This window comes from Dendrobates tinctorius, unplaced genomic scaffold (assembly GCF_039654945.1).
Source record: "Dendrobates tinctorius isolate UK_male_01 unplaced genomic scaffold, ASM3965494v1 ptg000007l, whole genome shotgun sequence".
NCBI lineage: Eukaryota > Metazoa > Chordata > Amphibia > Anura > Dendrobatidae > Dendrobates > Dendrobates tinctorius.
In genome coordinates, this window is record NW_027361675.1 from 44,338,065 (window position 1) to 44,360,319 (window position 22,255).

Genomic DNA, 22,255 nt, shown 5'->3' on the forward strand with positions numbered 1-22,255 from the left:
GTCGGCGCCACAGGAAGCCCAGCAGGAAGCTGAAGACGAGAAATAGAGCCGGACATTCTTGCGCGATCAGCGATGGACAGCAGGGGAGCCGGTCGGAGGCAAGTATCACAAATCGGTGACGTTATAGCGATATCGCTATGTGTAAAACCCCCTTAAAACTATTTGAATATTTTCTTCCTGATAAGAACATGAGCACTTCATGAGTCCAGCTCTAGCTAGAATGTGCATATTTAAGCTGTGTGCACACGTTGCAGATTTTGATGCGTTTCTGCAGCGTTTTGGGGCGCACGGAATTGCATCAAATCTGCAGTGTAGTACAGTATCAATGATAGTCAATGGGAATTTGAGAATTGCAGTGCAGATGCTGCGGAAAAACCTGCGCAGACTCGCAGCATGTCAATTCTTTGTGTGGAAACCCAGCGTTTCTGCACCCACTGTCTATACACTGAGTAAGGCAAATCCGCACATCAAAAAACACATGACAATCTGCAAGAAATCCACATCAATTCCGAATGAAATCCACAAGCATTTTGGCCTGCGGTTTGTCAAGAAATGCAGATTCTTTGCGGAAAATCCCACAGGCCAATCTGCAACGTGTGCACATACCCTAAAACCTGAATTACACAGCCATTCTGACAGATTTCCAAAGTAAACAAGCCTCATCAGGTCTCAAATGAGCAGGGAGGATTTGTTTCCTTTTTTCCTCTTCGCCACGACAGCACCCACTGAGAGAGGGGATCCGCCCCCGGAACAGGAAACCTACAGAGATAAATGGGGCGGTCCCCCTCGCTCCCTCAGTTTGGTTTCCTGTTCCTGGAAAGGAACCCGCAGAAGAGGATACCTGGTCTGGTAGCCGCCTGCATGCAGAATATGAGCAGCAGGGGCCCCAGGACCGGAGGCAGCGTCGGGCGGAGAGGTATATCCCCCCCCCCTAGAGCTGGTAATGCAGGTGAGGCCGGAGGTGAGATTGGTGCCAAGGCTCACTGGAGAGGACAGTGAAATACCCCCCCCCCCCCCCGAGGGGGGCGCATTACAGATAACAATGACCGGGGTTGATGGTGCCCCCCCAGCAAAGGGCTCGAGCGTTTGTGCTGGGCAGCGCTACCGGGGGGGGGTCATACCTGCGGAGGGGAGAAGGACCCAGTGTTGGTGGCGGGGTGCAGATACCCGGGAGGCACAGCGGGACGGCCGCCGCATCAGTGCTCTGCTGTGAGCGAGCGCTTCCCCAGGAGAGGCAACCCGGAAGTGGAGAGAACTTCTGGGGTTAGGACAGGAGGCAGAGATCGCGGGAGAACGCCCGCGCAGAAGCGCAAAAAAAAAAAGTGGACGAAAAAAAAAGAAAGAGAAGCAGCTATAGCAGCGGCTATAAAAAGAAGCCACAGACGCAGCGCGGGTGCGCAGTCATGTCGTCCTTAGATGACCCAGTGCAATCCCCACATGGCAGTAGACAGAGCAGTGCTACAAGAAGTAGTAGCACCAGGAAAAGTGGCAGCTCCAGGAAGGAATCTAGTGGACCTTCCAAGCAGGATGAGCCCTTGGAGAAAAAACGCAAAGAAAAGAAGTCGTCCCATGCCTCGCCTCAGCCTGGGTCGCGGACCCCGCAGCCGGTAGTTTACTGACGAAACTCACGGGTGAGTGTTTTGTGGTCAGAATATATAATTGATGGCCTTCTCTTTCTGGTCCATACCCCCTTTAGGCTAAAAGAACGGAGAAGGCGAAACAGAGTGTGCCTTATGTTCTCAGCCCCTCCCAGATGGCCACCCTAAGAGATTATGCCAATCATGTATTGAGGAGGCCTTACAGGAGGAGTCCTCACGAAAGAAGGAGGATATCCGGGCAATGATAAGAGGAGCTACGGGCCTTAGGCGGTTCCAGTAGTTGGGGGGGGGGGGGGGGGGGGGGGGTCACTCCTCCGCAAGTGAAATATGTTCGCCAAGAGGAGCCTCGCTGGCGTCAAAGTCGCCATCTGAAACCGGGGAACTAGATTCCGACAAGTCCCAGGAATACATTTCCTCAGAGGACGAGGACCAAACGTGTTTCCCCACGGACAGTGTCAGTAATTTAGTGAAGTCTGTCCGAAATACCATGGGGTTGCCAGAAAGTAAGGACCCCAAGACCCCACAGGACATAATGTTTGCAGGCATTTCCCGTAGAAAGGTCCGGGCATTCCCAGTGGTACCAGCTGTTAAAGAGCTAGTTAAAAGGGAGTGGGAAAAACAAGGTCAAAGAACCTTCCTCCCCTTAACGTCAAAGCGTAAGTACCCCTTTGACGATGAGGAGTTAATAGCCTGGTCGAGAGCCCCCAAGGTGGATGCGGCAGTGGCCTCTACCTCTCGTAGATCCTCTCTGCCGGTAGAGGATTCGGGAACTTTGGCTGATTCATTGGATCGGAAAACCGATACATTTCTTAAAAGATCTTGGGAGGCATGTACGGCAGCCTTTAAGCCCGCAATAGCAGCCACGTGTACGGCAAGATCATTGTTGGTGTGGCTGAATGACTTAGAGGACCATATTAAGAATGGAGTAGCTAGGAATAGACTCCTTTCCTCTATACCCCTCATTAAGGGAGCAGCGGCCTTCCTCTCTGACTCCTCCGCGGACTCTCTCCGGTTATCGGCTAGAGCGGCAGGACTGACCAATGCAGGCAGGCGGGCCTTATGGTTGAAGGGGTGGAAAGGAGACACACAAACAAAAACTAGACTGTGTGCTATACCCTGCCAGGCTAAGTACTTGTTTGGCACGGAACTGGATGAGATTTTGACAAAAGCGGGGGAGAGGAAGAAGGGTTTCCCTAACCCGTATGTTCCGTTTAACAGGAGGGCCTACAGGAAGCCGCCGTTTGGTAAAAAGGACTTTAGACCCCAGGACCGCTGGGGAAATAAGGACCCCCAAACAAAGGGGCAACCTATTCGGGAAGCGTCCCTTCAGGGGAGACAGATCCCGATAAAATTATACCGGTAGGTGGCAGGCTATTAAAATTTAGCCGCCAATGGGAGAAGGTGACATCAAATCCATGGGCCTTGAATATTGTGTCATCAGGCCTGAAATTAGAATTTGTTCGGTATCCACCGAACTCCTTCCTATTGACTTCCATGAAGTCCCTGACACAGCAGGAAGCACTGGAGATGGAGATTGCAGTACTGCTAACTAAACAGGTCCTAGTAGAGGTCCCAGAGGACGAAATAGGAATGGGCTTTTATTCTCCTCTATTTTTAGTCCCAAAACCAGATGGCTCTTACAGGACTATAATAAATTTAAAGAAGCTTAATACCTTCCTAAGACTGAGGTCGTTTAAAATGGAGTCGATTAAGTCTGCAATAAAACTTTTGTTCCCCAGGTGTTATATGGCAGTCTTGGACCTAAAGGACGCCTATTACCATCTCCCCATATATCGAGGGCACCAGAGGTTCCTGCGGGTAGCAGTCTGGTTCAAAGGTCGGATTCAGCATTTCCAGTTTGCGGCAATGCCATTCGGGCTATCCATGGCTCCTCGGGTATTTACAAAATTGATGCTGGAAGTGATGTCGTATGTAAGGCTGAATGATACCCTAGTTGTCCCTTACTTAGACGACCTACTCATAGTGGGGAATTCTGTTTCACAGTGCGAAGCGAGAATAGCTAGGATTATCTCATCCCTACAAACACTGGGCTGGCTAATTAACTGGGAGAAGTCCAGACTAGAACCAGTGACCTGTCAGAGGTTTCTGGGCCTGCAAGTGGACTCCGTAACTGAGGAGTGCTTTCTGCCGAACGCCAAAGTAATGGCCATAATCGATAAGATACAGAATACTACAGGAAGACCCGTAATATCATTGAGACAGGGTATGTCCTTGCTGGGGTCTCTGATATCGTGCATTCCAGCGGTACAATGGGCTCAGTTCCACTCTAGAGAACTGCAGTGGGCTATTCTGCAGGAGACAGATAGACTGCAGGGGCGGCTGGAAGGGAAGATGTCCCTATCGCCCGAGGTGGTTGAATCCCTAAAATGGTGGTTAAATCCTTTCAATCTATCGAAGGGAGTACAATGGTGGGTGACTCCCTCCAAGATACTCACCACGGATGCCAGCCCCTTAGGTTGGGGAGCCCATCTAGAGGAGCACCTGGCACAAGGCTGGTGGCGTGATGATGAAATAGAGGCCTCCTCTAATGTAAAGGAGCTAACAGTGATTTTTTATGCGATCTCATTTTCTCCCGCAGTTAAGGGGCACCCACGTAAAGATCCAGACAGACAATACCACCGCAGTGGCCTATATAAACCGGCAAGGAGGCACGCGGTCAGTGCCACTGATGTCTATTGCGGGAAAGATCCTGGAAATGGCCGAGGTCCATCTTCTCTCCTTGTCAGCTCTCCATATAAGAGGAGTAGACAACTCCCGGGCAGACTCTCTCAGTCGCCAAGCCCTATACCAGGGCGAGTGGGTCCTCAGCAGGCACGTCTTCGAAATGATAACGTCAGAATGGGGCAGACCAGAGATAGACCTATTCGCAACCAGAGCCAACAGGCGCGTAAAAAGGTTTGCTTCACTCTACAGGTCAGACAACCCAGACATTCTAGATGCCCTCCAAGCACCCTGGACATTCCAACTAGCCTATGCCTTCCCTCCAATGGTTCTACTACCAACAGTAGTCAGGAAAATAAGACAGGAGAGGGCGAGGGTCATCTTGATAGCCCCGTTTTGGCCAAAAAGACCGTGGTTTTCATGGCTGAGAGCCATGTCAGTAACCGACCAGTGGATCCTGCCGCTGCACCAGAATCTTCTCTCGCAGGGACCCTGCTACCATCCACAGGCCAAAGCCCTGCACCTAGCGGCCTGGAATTTGAAAGGGAGCTACTGAGGCAGAAGGGTTTCTCAAAGAACCTAATCAATACCCTGCTACAAAGTAGGAAGGAGTCCACAAAAAAAATATATGCTAAGGTGTGGAGGAAGTTCCTGGCCTTTCACCCAACAAAGCTAGCCGGTGAAGTACCCATTAAGGCCATTCTAGAATTTCTACAAAGAGGCCGAGAATTGAGACTCTCAGTGAGCACTCTAAAGGTCCACGTATCAGCCCTAGGAGCCCTGTTTAACTATAACGTGGCAGCAAATAGATGGGTGACTCGTTTTATCTCGGCTTGTCAACGAACAGAACCGGTGCATATGCCTCGGCTACCAGAGTGGAACCTTACTCTAGTTTTGGATGCCTTCACTCAGGCACCGTTTGAGCCCATAAGCTCAGCATCAGTAAAGTGCATCTCATTGAAAACGGCTATGCTAGTGGCCTTAGTATCGGCTAGGAGGGTGAGTGATCTTCACGCTCTATCAGTAGACCCTCCGTTCCTGGTAATAACACGAGAGTCTGATTTTAAAGACGGACCCGTCCTACCTGCCCAAACGGGCAACTAAATTTCATAGATCTCAAGAGATATGCCTACCTTCATTCTATGAGAACCCGTCAACACAGGACGAGGAGAAATATCACACCTTAGATGTGAAGAGAGCCGTGCTAGCCTATCTAGATAGGACCAGTCCCTGGAGGCAGAGTAGGTCTCTTTTTGTCTCCTTCCAGGGCAGCAGAAAGGGGTCTGCAGTTACAACGAGCACGATATCCAGGTGGATTAGAGATGCGATCACGATGGCATATTTGGCAAAGGGAGAAGACCCTCCACTGGGGATTAAGGCGCACTCCACTAGAGCCATATCATCCTCCTGGGCCGAGAGGGCGAACGTCCCAATTGAACAAATATGTAAGGCGGCAACCTGGTCTTCTCCGTCTACCTTTTATAGTCACTATAGACTAGATTTGTCCTCTACCGAGGATCTAACTTTTGGTAGATCTGTCCTTAACACGGTGTGCCCTCCCAAGTGATTATCTCTGGAAATCTCTCAGTGGGTGCTGTCGTGGCGAAGAGGAAAAACCGGATTACTTACCGGTAATACTCTTTTGTAGAGTCCACGACAGCACCCGCTCACTTCCCTCCCGTAAAGATTTTTTTCACACATGGGTCTCCTTGGTGGTGGAGATTATGATTTAAGTTAGATATGTGATTAAACTTAGTAAGCTTAAAACTACATAGGGGTAAGATAGATGAATCGCCAAGACAGTTTGACTAAAACATGTATGGCGGTTCCTCCGTTGTTCTCGGTAACACAAACTGAGGGAGCGAGGGGGACCGCCCCATTATCTCTCTGTAGGTTTCCTGTTCCGGGGGGCAGATCCCCTCTCAGTGGGTGCTGTCGTGGACTCTACAAAAGAGTATTACCGGTAAGTAATCCGGTTTTTGTTTACATCCTGTGCTTATTATGTTATGGGGTCTGGAAAGACTACAGAGCTCAAGGAATATTCAACTGGTAGAGAATTGATGCAAGTCAAATGTCCCGAGAAAATCCACATGATTTTGTGAATGCTAATGTTGTCAGATCCGCTCATCTAACTCAGATTCATATGGTTATGGTTTTATTATACCCTGTATACATTCCTGCACAATCCTTAAATTGTAGATTTGGGTTGTGCATGTTCTGCGCCGAAAACCTACAACTAAGCCTCACAGTAGCCTAAAGCCCATGAACGCCATGTAATCCGAAAAAAAAAAAAACACATTTAGAATTAAGGCATAGCCGAAACGTGTTGGTTGGAGACCACTGGAGGAACTGCTAACGTTTTATCTTGCCAAAATAAATTCTGAAGTTTTTTATTCATCCAACTCTTCACTGGAGATTTCTTGTTTCTTTGCTGCCTGACTGCACCTGGTCAGCTCTGTGCAAAGACTAAAGGGAATGTCACACTAAGATATCGCTAGCAATATCGCTGTGTCTGATACTTACCACCGATGGCTCCCCCCGCTGGTTATCGCTGATCGCGCGAGAACGTCCAGGACTGTTTCTCGTCGTCTGCTTCCTGCTGTGACGACGAGCGAAGCGTGGAGCCGGGCGGGAGGACGCAAGATCGCCTGGTGTGACAGGTAAGTAGCGACCCCCGTCCCCAGCGATGTCGCTAGTGAGATCTGCCTGTGTGGCAGCTCACTAGCGACCACTTAGCGATGTACCAGCGATCCTGACCGCGTCATATCGCTGGTACATCGCTAAGTGTGACAGTACCTTTACAGAGCTGCATTACAACCTGGATCTGGTGAGCTGACACTCCCTTTTCCCCTGTACATCATTCACTAGCAGAAAAAGTTACTAGGAGCATGTATAGTAAAAGCACCACTTCAACAATTGTTTTTAGCTACTTGTTATGAATAATATATGCGAGTAATGCATGTAGTCTTATACTCACTGAGAGCCAACATCAGTTTTGAGCCCCGATCCAGCACCACCAAGTGACTTTAGTTTTGATTTGACATATCCACAACGGTTATTCTATAAAAAGTGACCTCTGCTTCATAGTCTTTTCAATGCAAATCTGTGACAATTCAGAAGGCGGCTCTGTAGTCCCATAGAATGGTATTGAGAAAAGTGAATTCCAGAACACAATGATCTGGTGCCTTACAAAAGCGATATAGTGATGCCAGAGTGGGGATGAAAACAGATGTCGACTGGAGAGTATGTAACTGCATTCAACATGCTCACATGTTAACTCTGAAAAAGGAATCAAGGAAGGGCAGAAGAAAAAAAAAACACCTTTTTAAGTTATAAAAACTAAATTGAAAAGTTTGAACGTTTCAAAGATCTAGAAATCTAGTGCAGTTTTGCTACAGGGATTGCCCCAATAAACGCCTATACCTGATCTGATACTGGGTGTGAAGAGACATTGGCAGTACAGTAGAGCAGGCCACTGCCCAATGTCTAGCAGGTACAAAGCATAGATGCTATTATAATTAATGTGACCTGTGTGGCAAAATGGTCTCAGCAATTAAACCACCCAGCCTACATCAATTTATGTCCAGGGTCAGGTCATGTGTGGCAGATGCCCACACAAAATCCATCCATTTGAAAATGATCAACAGGCTACAATTATGAGAAGGGGAAAAAAAAAAAAAAAACCCAAACAACAATTATGACCATTTTGATAAATCATTCACTAGTTATGTTCAATTGCCACAGCGTGATGACTGTAGAAGTCTGTCTATAAGCAGTCACTTACCAGGTTTAGATGGGTGCTTCGTATAATCAAACACCAGCACATCAGATGATGGAGTTTTGGTAGCAATGATACATGGATTCTGAGGCATATATCGGGCCCGATTCACTTCACCTTCATGGTTGATTTTAATTTCAGTTTCAATTTTGCCACTTACTGAACCAAACCCACCAAATTCTAAAAATGCAAAAACAAAATAGAGTAATGAGGAACTTGCAAAACTTAGATTTCTCACCGAGCTTTGGACAGCAGCTGGGAATATGGGGGGAAAAAAGTCAAAACTAAGGCAGTCATATCACAGATCTATATGTAGAAAGCTATAAATATGGCTTAAAGGGGTTGTACCATGACACTGCTGTTAAGAGATCCTAAACAGTTGTAATTGTTCACAGATAATGTTTAAAGTTGATCATTTTTTGCCAGAGCTGTATATAAGTTGAGACCAAGGCAAAATTTTCAGCTTGTCTGATTTTTATCTTTATATGTACATTTGAGTAAAATGTAAATTACTCTTATTCTACAAACTACTGACAAGTCTCTGACTATCTAAGCACTAAATTATGTATTTAAAAAAAAAAAGTGAGAAATGGTCGAGAACAAAAAAAAAAAAAAAATGCAGTACTGGCAGACCTCAAATAATGCTAAGAAAACAAGTTCATAATCATTTAGAAACAATACTAATGTTTTAACTCAGGAAGAGTTCAGAAATCAATATTTTGTGGAATAACCATGATTTTTAATCACAGCTTTCATGCGTCTTGACATGCTTTCCACCAGTCTTTCACACGGCTTTTGGGTGACCTTTTGCCACTCTTGGTACAAAAATGTAAGCAGTTCTTTGTTTGATGGCTTGTGACTATCCATCTTCCTCAGATCCCGAAAAATGGAGAAGCTAAGGGTCTCGGAAAATGGCAACGTTTTTTAATTACAAATTTTGAAAAAAAATCTTCTCACCACTTAGAACCTAGACATTTTTGGTGTATATGAACTCGTATTGACCTGGAGAATCATAATGGCAGGTCAGTTTTAGCATTTAGTGAACCTAGTAAAAAAGCCAAACAAAAAACAAGTGTGGGATTACACTTTGTAATTTCACCACACTTGGAATTTTTTCCCGTTTTCTATTACATGACATGGTAAAACCAATGATGTCGTTCAAAAGTACAACTCGTCCCACAAAAAACAAGCCATCACATGGCCATTTTGACAAAAAAAAAAAAATAAATAAAAGTTATGGCTCTGGGAAAAATGGGAGCAAAAAATGAAAATGCTAAGCCAAAAATACCCCTGGTCAATCAAAGTTTGAAAATTACAAAATTTTTTGCATCTGTCAAATTTCTGCTGTGTTTTGTGTTTATTTATAAAAATATCTGCCTAATTTACATCATAAGTTATAATGTGCCACGAAAAAAAACTCAAAAATCAGTATTTGTAGTGTTCCAGAGTGGTTACCATATAAATTGACACTGGTCAGATTTTAAAAAATTTAGCCCGGTCACTAAGGGGTTAAACCGTCTTTTTATGCAGAGACTCCTATGAGTGCTTTACTGTTCAGGAATTCAGTCTGATTAAGCCCTTTCAACATCCACCATACATGTCAGGTATTGGTGTATGGAGCAGTCTCAGGAGCCAAAACTACTTAATATTTTGTGGGTGCTGCCTTTATCATACACTGCTCAAAAAAATAAAGGGAACACTTAAACAGAATATAAGTCCGAGTAAATCAAACTTCTGTGAAATCAAACAGTCCACTTAGGAAGCAACACTGATTGACAATCAATTTCACATGCTGTTGTGCAAATGGAATAGACAACAGATGGACATTATTGGCAAATATCAAGACACCCTCAACAAAGGAGTGGCTCTGCAGGTGGGGACCACATCTCAATACCAATGTTTTCTGGCTAATGTTTTGGTCACTTTTGAATGTTGGTTGTGCCTTCACACATGCTAGCATGAGACAGACTCTACAACCCACACAAGTGGCTCAGGTAGTGCAGCTCATCCAGGATGGCACATCAATGCGAGCTATGGCGAGGTTTGCTGTGTGTCAGCGTAGTGTTCAGAGGCTGGAGGCGCTACCAAGAGAGAGGCTTGTGCACCAGGAGACGTGGAGGGGGCCGTAGGAGGGCAACAACCCAGCAGCAGGACTGCTACCTCAGCCTTTGTGCAAGGAGGAACAGGAGGAGCACAGCCAGAGCCCTGCAAAATGAACTCCAGCAGGCCACAAATGTGCATGTGTCTGCATAAACTGTTATAAAATCGACTCCATGAGGATGGTCTGAGTACCTGACATTCACAGATGGGGGGTTGTACTCACAGCCCAACACCGTGCGGCCCTCCAAAGAAATGCCACTCCACACCATTACTGACCCACTGCCAAACCAGTCATGCTGAAGGATGTTGCAGGCAGCAGATCGCTCCTCCACGGCATCTCCAGACTCTGCCACATGTGCTCAGTGTGAACCTGCTTTCATCTGTGAAGAGCACAGGGTGTCAGTGGCAAATCTGCCAATCCTGGTGTTCTGTGGCAAATGCCAAGCTTCCTGAACGGTGTTGGGCTGTGAGCACAACTCCCATTCCCATCTGTGGACATTAGGCCCTCAGACCATCCTCATGGAAATCGGTTTCTAACCGTTTATGCAGACACCTACACATTGGTGGCCTGCTGGAGGTCATTTTGCAGGGCTCCGGCAGTGCTCCTGTTCCTCCTTGCACAAAGGTGGAGGGAGCAGTCCTGCTGCTGGGTTGTTGCCCTCCTACAGCCCCCTCCACGTCTCCTGGTAGCGCCTCCAGCCTCTGAACACTACGCTGACAGACACAGCAAGCTTTCTAGCCACAGCTCGCATTAATGTGCCACTTGTGTGGGTTGTAGAGTCCGTCTCATGCTAGCACGAGTGTGAAAGCACAACCAACATTCAAGTGACCAAAACAGCAGCCAGAAAGCATTGGTACAGAGATGTGGTCTGTGGTCCCCACCTGCAGAACCACTCCTTTGAGGGTGTCTTGATATTTGCTAATAATTTCCATCTGTTGTCTATTCCATTTGCACAACAGCATTTGAAATTGATTGTCAGTGTTGCTTCCAAGTGGACAGTTTGATTTCACAGAAATTTGATTTACTTGAAGTTATATCCTGTTGTTTAAGTGTTACCTTTATTTTTTTGAGCAGTGTACAACCGCTTAAACCCTCTGGCTTCATAGAAGAGAATGTCAGCCATGTGTTGCAGCATATAGAAAAGTGGTAATCAAAAGTAGGTTTCAAGTCTCATAAAAAGGACAAAAAATGTAAACCACCTTTTCCTCATTGAAAAATATAAAAATTGAGATAGTGTAGCAACATCTGCGTTGGATGGCTTTCACACAGCGTTAAGGGGTAAGTTCACTGGTTTCGTCAGGGCATACGTCCAAATTCCCTTGCTGAAAGGAATCCAGACATATGTGTCGACGCAGCCATAGACTGTTATGGTGCAGGCAGAGCGAACGTGAACTGTCCCGTGAATCATTTTAAGGAATGTATACCTCCTGGAGGCGGACATTCCCAAAAATAATGCATGTTCCATCTGCCAGCACCATTACAGTCTATGGCAGCGTCAGTGCATACAATCAGATCCCATTTTGAAAGGGGGGTTCAGACGCAAGCCTCGACAGGGGCCACCGAACAGGTGCCGGAATATAAAAGCGCTTAGTCTGAACAAAATTAGAGTAGACAAAATGGGTCCTAAACTTATCGAATCCAGCTGACCTACATTTTGCTGTATTTTGAGGATTTAGAAGTTGTCAAAAGCCATATACAGTGGCATGTAAAAGTTTGGCCACCCCTGGTCAAAATTACTGTTACTGCGAAGTTGAACCGTTACGCAAATTGAAATTATCTGTAAAAGGCCTAAAGTTAAAGAGGACACATTTCCTTTGTATTTTAGGTAAAAAAAGTCATCATTTTTAGATTTTAAAAACTTACAAAAAGGAAAATGTGACAATGCAGAAGTTTGTGCACCACTAGAGTTGTGTGTGCGTAGATAACTGATGAAGGCTTCAGACCTTAATTAGCCCATTTGCGAACAAGACATAACCCCATCATTAGGAAAGGTCGAGTGATGCAAATTTTCCAGCTCTAACAAACCAGCCTCCTCTAACCTTGTGCCAAACATCAGCAGCCATTGGTTCTTCAAAGCAGCTGCCTAGCACTCTAAAAATGAAAATGGTGGAGGCCCACAAAGCAGGAAAAGGCTGTAAGGATAGTAAAGCAATTTCAAGTTGCCCTTTCCTCAGTTCAAAATATAATTAAGAAATGGCAGTTAACAGGTCAAGATAAAGTCTGGAAGAGCAAAAAAAATTTCAGTGATAGCTAGAGGCAAATCAGAACCACCTCTTGACTGCAAAAAACTTAAAACTCTAGAGTTGCGGCACATTGTTCAATTCTTCAGAAACCCATGGACAAATATCGCCTTCATGGAAGAGTGATCAGAAGAAAACCTCTCCTGCAAACAATTCAGTGTCAGAAGCATGTAAAAACACCCAAACAAGTCCAGTGTAATGATGCGGTTAAAATAGAACTCTTTGGCCATAATAATTAAAAGGTATATGTGGAGAAAAGAGGGCACAGAAATTTCAGGAGAACATCTTGCCAACCATTAAGCATGGGGGTGGATCATGCATGCTTTTGGGCTGTGTTGCAGCCAATGGCACGGGGAACATTTCACAGGTAGAGGGAAAAATTGATTCAATGAAATTTCAACAAATTCTTGATGCAAACAGAACACCATCTGTAAAAAAAGATGAAGTTGTCAAAGAGGATGGCTTCTACAACTGGATAATGATCCTAAACACACATCAAAATCCACAATAGACTACCTCAATAGGCACAAGCTGAACGTTTTACACTGGTCTTCACAGTTCCCTGACCTGATCATTGAAAATCTGTGGCTAGACCTCAAAATAGCAGTGCATGCAAGACGGCCCAGAAATCTCACAGAGCTGGAAGAATTTTTCAAGAACGAATGGATGAAAAGCCCTCAAAAACAATTGAAAGACCCTTGGCTGGCAACAAAAAGTTTACAATCTGGTATATTTTCATAAAGGGGTGCTACTAGGCAGGGCTGTGGAGTCGGTAAGCCAAACCTGCAACTCCGACTCCTCAATTTCCCTTCCACCGACTCCGACATATATTGCTTATATTTAAGTGAAAAATTTATTGTAGTACAATGTGAACATCAGACATTTAATCATTTTTATGATACAATAATCAAGACATTTAGATAGAACACAATATATATTTATTGGAATACTACTTTAGAACAAAAAACTAAAATTGTAAATGTAATACACTATGTAATATCTATTACATATATACACATACAGTATATATATCACTATGTAATAAACTATAACTGGCAAAAAACAGTTTTCAACAAAAACATACTAACATTTGTGCAGTCTATGAATTTGTTCTAAGAAATAGAATTGCCTCCATCAGATCCTCCTTCATAGATGACCTAAAATCTGACCTAATAATTTTAAGGCTAGAGAACAAACTCTCTACACCAACTTGGGTTGGAGGCAAAGCCGTAACCACATGGACAACATCTAACAATTTCCAAGTATAAAGGAATTGCCTCATGCACAGTCAGTTTTGATGAACGGTTGAATTTTTTTATTTCTTTGAGAGCAAGTGAAACATTTTGCTGAAATATGGTCAATCTGCTTGCTATAGGAGATGGAGTGAAATCTTTTTCCTTGCAGCAACGCTTTGACTGCTCCATATCATCCAAATACTTGTCAAGTCAAACTCCTCATCTGATGAGGATGAAGATATGGCAACAGTAGCACTGTCAGGACCCAAGTACTCTTGCGCCTGGCAGTCCTCCTGTAGGCCACTCATCCTAACTGCTACCTCAGTCAGAGCTTCTTTTCCTTTAGTAAGCTGCTGATCATCAAGCAATATACGATGACTTGGGTCCACATAAACAGCTGCCAGAAAAATTTTATTTTCCAATAGCTGTGTCTGTTTCATTGAAGCAGAAATGCCATCTGCGATTAAATCTCCTCTTTGGGACAATCAAAATAGCAAGTTCTTCCACTCCATAATGAAAATGCCAGGAGTTAAATCCTCAGTTTGTAATTTTCTTAGTCACGGTAAATAGGTGATTAAGCAATTCCTTCAATTCAGCCACCTGTGTCCATTGACCTTCATTTAGGGTTACCTGAGGGTTCGCCATATCTATAAGAAACTGTTTTAGCCAGGATCAAAACTGGGGGGGGGGGGGGGGGGGGGGGCGCAGAACCTCATACTGCACACCTCAGCTGCTGCAGAACCTTATACTGCACACTCCTACACTTAAAAATAAAGCCTGCACCTTAAGATGTGGTGAGTGCAGTCTATTTATTCCAACTATCAATTGATGTGTTACTGAAGACGAGCAATGCCTGTCCTGGGCGTCCTTTTGGGCAGCTATGAGGTGTACCTGACTGGTGCTAAAAAAAAAAAAAAAAAAAAAAAGGAGTGTTAGTCTGAGTGCTACCCAGCTTTCATTCTTTTTGGTACAGATAAAATATGGATAGACCGATATGGATAAATGGATAGATAAAAGCAGATTAGAAATCTGCTCTGCTATTGAAAACGTTATCTATGAGCTCAAAAACCTTTCAGGTGATGCGGTTTTTTAAAAAGCTGATCTGCTTTTGCAGCTGAAAAACGTATCCTCAAAAAACGCAGCAAAAACGCTGTGTGAGAATGTTGCCTTAGATCAGGAATAGAACAGCCATTTATAGGACATTTCATAACTTTCCCAAATTCCTATGAAATATTCAGCACATTCTGCATTGAACTACTGTACCCAATTATATATTTTAGGAGTCTGACCATTTTATACCGACTTCACGACTCCGACTCCACAGCCATTCAGCCCTTCTACTAGGTAGTAACCACGACCAAACTTTTGTATCAGCGCATTTTCATTTTTGTAATTTTTAAAATGTAAAAGATGAAAAATTATATTTTTTTTGCCTAATACACAATAGATATGTGTCATCTTTAAGTTTAGGCCTTTTAGAGATCATGTTATTTTTCATCTTGCTTAAAGAAGCTGTTCACTACTTGGACAACTACTTGTCATACACCACGCTCGGCCCCAATAACTTATACTCCCCTCCCGTGTCGCAAACGTTCCATCGGTGTTAGATGTGCCGGGCTCTCATGCGGTTGTTGCGACACACGAGCTTGGTGCCCAATCAGTACTGGCATCACTCTTCCCACCTTCTGTCAAATTGAACTATTCAAGTTCAATTCGACAAAAGGCAGAGATGGCGACGCTAGTGCTGAATGGGCGCCGGGCTCACATGCTATAAACACAAGGGAGCCCCAGGGAGAGCTAGTGAGACACCGCTGCAATGGCACGGGAGTGGAGTGTAAGTTGCGTTTCATTGGGGCCAAACATTTACATCAAAAAAGGGTTATCCTTGTAGTGGACAACCTCTAACTGTTAACAATAACAGGGTGCACAATTTTTACATCCCACTGTACTTGCCTCTTCATGGCTCTCTCCACACCTGTCACTATGGCTCCCCTTCTGGTCCTCCAATGGCCTCCTTTTCAGCAGGCATGGCCTATTCTTGCTAGGCTCCCACAGTATCTTGTGTATTTTATATTTTGATAAGTGTTGAGCAATCAAAATTTGATTTGGGGAATGAAACGATATGTGCCCCAACTAACAAGTGTTTGGACTAGTCAGCAGTTACAGCACATGCTAGAAGACCCTGATGAAAGCGAAAAAGGAGACAATGGTAGGACCAAGCAGGGAGCAACAGCAGGACAAGTATGGAGATGGCTGAAGAGAGAGGTGTGAGAATTAGTTTACTTTGTAACCACTACCCAACAGACTATTTGTACTTTATTCCATGTGCATCAAGTCTTTCCATTCAAATAGCGCAAATCTGCTTAAAATAAAGATTTTGCGAAATTTGTTAAATAAAATTTTCAACCCATATGACAAACTCTGCATGTCACCAAAAATGCATTAAAAATAATTCCAGTTTGTACTCCAAAAATGTCGTCGATGAAAACTAAAGCTCAATCAAAAAACAAGACCTCAAATAGAGTGACGAAAAAAAAAAAGTTACTGGTCGACAATTTTTTGTGCATTATTTTTTTAACTACTAAAATAAACAATATTGAAAATATGAATATAAGTATTATGAACTACACACAATAGTACATAGATTGTATATTTTAGTAAAAATAAAGAAAAAAGTTGAAGACCTGTAATTTGTTTTACAGCCATTGGAGCTGGTTGAGGGGCTTGCCAATTGGCTTGGTAAGCTGTAGTTTTCATTGGCTTCATTTTGGAGCACAAGCTAAGATTTGAGTGCCTTTAGTTGCATATTAACGAAGGTGCAGTTTGCGCGTGATCTAACACTACAAGTGTCTGGTTTCGCTGTAATAGCACAAAGTTGAAAAATTGACAGTTCACTTTTACAGCACAATGAGAGGAAGAAATTAATCTTAAAAAAAAAAAAACAAAAAAAAAAAAACACAAGCCTTTGATGGTTAAAGAAAAATGTTATGACTGAAAAAGGGGAGAAAAAAAAAAAGAATGTGCAATTGAAAAAGCTGCCATAGCAGAAAGGAGGTTAATGCCATTTAAATGCAGGTCACAATTAAGATTAAATTTTAATCACCTTTCTCACTGTCATAATGTGAAGCATCAAACTGTGCATCATCATTTGGAATCTGGACTCGAGCCACGACTAGGTGATTCTGCTCATCTGAGGTGTGGGTCCCAAGCACCAACCAATGCAAGGCATAGTCTTTACCCTCTGGTCTATAGAGAAGAGAAAATTTAAGAAGCATATTAAGCTTTGCAAGTGGCAAAATGTACCTACATACCAGTCTTTGTCCATTTCCTTACATACAAATAAGATCTTAAAAAGGGGTAGATGCACATGGAAAATATATGAACATTATCCTTAACCACCCCCATCACGAGGGGGGTCAATTTCAGTTTCTGGCTTACCGTATATACTCGTGTATAACAGGGCTGTGGAGTCGGAGTCGTGGAGTCGGAGTCGGTGCTCATTTTGGTGGAGTCGGAGTCGGTATAAAATGGACCGACTCCGACTCCTAAAATATATAATAAATTGGGTACAGTAATTCAATGCAGGATGTGCTGAATATTTTTTCATAGGAGTTTGGGAAAGTTATGAAATGTCCTATAAATGGCTGTTATATTCCTGGTCTAAGGCTACATTCACACACAGCGTTTTTCCTGTGTTTTTTGAGGATACATTTTTCAGCTGCAAAAGCTGATCATCTTTTTAAAAAACTGCATCACCTGAAAGGTTTTTGAGCTCATAGATAATGTTTTCAATAGCAAAAGCAGATTAGAAATCTGCTCTATCTATCCATATCTGTCTATCCATATCGTATCTGTACCAAAAAGAATGAAAACTGGGTAGTACACCAATATATATTCTGTTCTATATAAATATCTTGATTATTGGATCATAAAAATGATTAAATGTCTGAGGTTCACATTGTACTACAATAAATTTTTCACTTAAATATAAGCAATATGTGTGGGAGTCTGAGTCGTGGAGTCGGAGTTGGAGTCGGTGTAAGGGAAATTGAGGAGTCGGAGTCGCAGGTTTGGCTTACCGACTCCACAGCCCTGGTGTATAAGCCGACCCCCCTAATTTTGCCACAAAAACTTATTGACTCGCGTATAGTCCTAGGGTTAAATGGTCCAAGAAGATGCTCCATAGATAAACCCCCCCCCATATGCTGCTACTCAAGGGATAATGCTGGCCCAAGATGCTCCATAAATACCCCCCATATGCTGCTCCACAAGGGTTAATGCTGCCCCATAAGATGCTCCATAAATACCCCTTATTTGCTGCTGCAATAAAAAAAAAAATATATATATTACACTCACCTCTCCGTCGCTGGGGGCCAGGTGCCGGTGTCCTGAGCCCCTGGCAGTGGCGATATTCACCTGTCCCCGTTCCAAGCCGTGCACCGCTGTCTCTCGGATCTCTGCATTGACAGCAGAGGGCGCGCACTGACTACGTCATCGCGCCCTCTGCTGTCACAGCAGGAGGACCCAGAGGCACAGCAGTGCACGGCTTGGAATGGGGACAGGTGAATATCATTCTGCCCCTATCATACTCACCCCTCCTAGCGCAAGGTTTTCTCTGCAGTGGCAGCCCCTGCTTCTCCCTCTGCTTCCTGCATTCAGCTGGTCATGTGGCACCGCTCATTAAACTCAAATATGTGCATATTCATGAGTTTAATGAGCAGTACCATGTGACCGCTGAATGCAGGAAGCAGACGGCAGAGGGAGACGCAGGGGCTGCAGAGAAGTGCCAGGAGAGGCGAGTATGGTCTGATACCCCCACTCCCCCTCCGGTATATGACTCACGTATAAGACAAGAGGGGGACTTTCAGCCCAAAAAAATGGGCTGAAAATCTCGGCTTATACACGAGTATATACGGTACTTTTTTCCCTGGAGCAGTAATTTTTTTTATTTTCTGTCTGCATACTTTTTTGGGGGAGGAAAGAGTTGGACTTTTGAATAACACCATTCATTTTACCACAATTTATTAGAAAATGGGGAAAAAAAGCAATTAATTCTGACATTGTTTTTGATACAGGAAAGATGTATATCTTCGTACCGTGTTAGCCAGTAGATAGAAAAGTATTCAGAATTGAGAGTCCTCAGTGGTTGATACCTTTTAATGGCTAACTGAAAAGATGGTAACACATTGCAAGCTTTCGAGACTACTCAGGTCTCTTCATCAGGCATTGACTAATACAAAATCTGAAGAGTCACATTTATGCACAACACAGCACAGAAAAAAATGCAATAGATAAGACAAGTGACATGAAGCACTTGTCTTTATCTTGTCCGTGGTCATTATAAATGGACAGGTTTTACATTTTTTCTGGTTGCAAGGAAAGGTTCCTGCAGCTGTTGGAGAGGACAGGGAGCTTCTGACAATGATGCTTCTTAGATTTGGGAGCTGCCTAAAGCACAGTAGGGGGGGGGGGGGTCTAGAAAAATGGATTGTAATCGGGCATAATGACCACAGACAAGATAAAGAGCCCCAATTCACATCAGGACTACAAGATCCCAGGTACTTTCAGCTGCATCACATCTAATGTGGTGTACTTAATTATTTGTACTAAATGTCCAACTGGGGGTCTGTATGTGGGAGAGACAGGGCAAAAGCTTAGAACAAGGATAAATTCTCATCGTCACACAATAAGAGAAAAAAGAATGGATCTACCTGTGGCAAAATATTTTTGTATGCATGATCATAACACCATGGATATGAAATTACTGGTATTGAAAAGTAATTTCACATCTCAGAGCGAGAAGAGTCTGGGAGTACAAGCTCATGATGACATTTGACACTCAATGCTGGAATTAACGTGTCGCATGGATTTATGTCTTTTTACATCAAGGAATTTTCTCCTAAGACCTTGTGGGGGCATCACTACACATTAGGAGACTCCAATCAGAGGACAATAAAACATCCAGACTCCTCATCTATGAACTGGTCCAATATTTATGTTTCTCCCTCTCCCATAATGATAGTTCTGTTTCACGTCACTTGTCTCATCTATTGCATTTTTTCTGTGCTGTGTTGTGCATAAATATGTGACTCTTCAGATTTTGTATTAGTCAATGCCTGATGGAGACCTGAGTAGTCTTGAAAGCTTGCAATTTGTTACCATCTTTTCAGTTAGCCATTAAAAGATATTGTTTTTGGGAATTGTTTTTAGGGTGTACATTTTGTGGTACAAATGACCCAGCAATATTATTCTCATCAGCAGGATTACTGCAATACCAAACATGTCCAGGGTTTTGTTTTTTTTTTTTAATTATTTTAGTGGTGAAAAAAACATCTGAAGTTTGAAAAAGAAAAAATGCCATTATTTTCTGAGACCTGTAACTATTTTCATTTGTTGGTCGATAAGCTGTCATACAGTTCTATTTTTTTGCAGGGCGAGAACGTTTTTATTGATCATTTTGGGATAGATCCAAACGGAAAATTAAAAGAATTCGATGTCGCCGTCACTACAATTATTAAAAAAACATGCATTTCTAGAGCGAACTACTCTTCATCAGGTACACAAAAAACATTTAAATTGACCAGAGTTCGTATAACCCCCAGGTGTGTATTCAAATTCATCATTTACCCCCAGCTCTGCTGCCCCGTAGCTCCACTGCAATTATGTCCCATTATCCATGCATTGCATTTTAGCCTGTATGCTCTATGCATTCATTTAACCCCTCAGGGACTGTTTAAAGTTATTGTGTTTTTAAATTAAGCCTTTGCTATCTATCCGTAAAGCTGACCGATATATTATGGTAAGCTTTGTGGGATTTTTTTCCATGTACATGAATCAAGTGTCTTTGATAGGCTGTAATCCATAATTCTATTTTTAATGTCTGATTTATGTTTGACCCATGTTTGTTCATCCCAAGATGCATTGGCATAGTAGTCCATCCCACATACTGCGATTTGCACTGACATTGTAGGACATAAGTCACATGAGCTCTGACAGTTTAAAAAAAAATTTCAGAAAACATTCTCCTGTGATCTTCAATGTAAGTTGTTTTTTTTACTTGACTTTACCCATTTATGACTTACATTTCGAATTGTCACATTTAAAAGTTCCACTATTGGCCAATTACCTTTATGTTCACATTCTTCACGATAATTTTAGAACTTGGAACACTCCTGACTGAAAAACATCCGTCATGTATATAGAAGCTGTTTGTGGCATAAACTAAGTTATAAAAGCCATAGCATAATGTAATTCCAACTGCTAATAAAAGTAACACTTACTACTATATACATGTATACCTTTGTGACAGTGAATGGGGTTCACATCTCAAATGAAAACCAAGGCCTAGTCTTATCAAGATTCAAGAGGTACTCCCAGTATTCCCTTCCTGTTTCCTCCAGCTCAAAAACATTTCCAGAAACTGTCCTTTCCTCAATCATCCTACCAAAATGCTTGTGCATGCCCCAATCATCTCACGCCTCGACTACTGCAACATCCTCCTCTGTGGCCTACCTTCTAACAATCTCGCACCTCTCCAGTCTGTCCTTAACTCTGCTGCAGACTAGTCTCTCTCCTCGCTACACTCCTGCTTCCCCTCTTTGCAAATCCCTTCACTGGCTCCCAATTTCACAGCGTATCCAGTTTAAACTACTCCTGCAAAACCATCCATAACCTCTCCCCTCCGTATATTTCTGGACTAATCTCTCAATATCTTCCCTCACGTAATCTCCGTTCCTCCCAAGACCACCTCCTCTCCACACTTATTCGCTCCTCAACCAATCACCTCCAAGATTTCACCTGAATATCCCCCATACTCTGGAATTCTGTGCCCCAACACCTCTGGTTATCCACCATATTTGCATCCTTCAGACAGAACCTGAAAACCCATCTCTTCAAAAAAGCTTACAACCTGTAATGACCACATGGCTCGGTTCAACCCCTGATGAAGCATTTGTGAAACACGCGTCAGTTTGGTCAGTGAGCTTATCACTACTTATGATTATCTTTACTTGTGACTCCTTTTTGGGCTATATATTGATTAGAAGATTTACACTGGATATTGTATGTATATACAGTACATTTGAATATTTATTCACATACATTTATCCTTCTGTAAACTGAATGTTATACATGTGTTAACTATGCCTTATACTGCTGGGGCGTCCACAATTGCTCACCCACCAATCTTAAATTTTTTTTGTCTGTATTGAAGGGACTTATACCAGTTTTTATTGATTAGGTTTTAGCTACTGTATTCATTGTTCTTGATTTATGCAGTGCTTTTTGGGATACATTTACTGGATTTACAACTTTTGGTAGCTTTGGTTCACAGAGTGTAAAAAAAAAAAAAAAAAAAAAAAAAAAAGAAAAAAATCTGATTTTCATCTAGAATAAAAAAAAAAATAAAAAACTAAACTATCAGTCTTGTCATTCATATGGCATTTTTATTTCAGCAGTTCTTAAAAGTAAGAAGACAAAATAGTTTCTTAAAGAATTGCAGTGTATCCATAAAAATTGTATGCTACACAGTTGATCTGTAAAGCCCCCGTCACACATAACGATGTCCCAGCGATCCCACCAACGATCCAACATGGATGGGATCGCTGGGACATCGTTAAACA

General features: G+C 43.1%; 1 protein-coding gene across 2 annotated transcripts in view; it reads right to left on the reverse strand.

Annotated features, from left to right (window-relative positions):
* Positions 1–22,255, reverse strand: part of RBBP7 (RB binding protein 7, chromatin remodeling factor) — an 82,892-nt gene that overhangs the window by 49,811 nt on the left and 10,826 nt on the right. For both annotated transcript variants that reach the window (XM_073574081.1, XM_073574087.1), the window contains exons 3-4: positions 16,738–16,880; positions 8,065–8,238 (exon numbers count right to left, since the gene is read on the reverse strand). In XM_073574081.1, the coding sequence (XP_073430182.1) occupies positions 8,065–8,238; positions 16,738–16,880 (317 nt within the window). The remainder of the gene's footprint in view (positions 1–8,064; positions 8,239–16,737; positions 16,881–22,255) is intronic.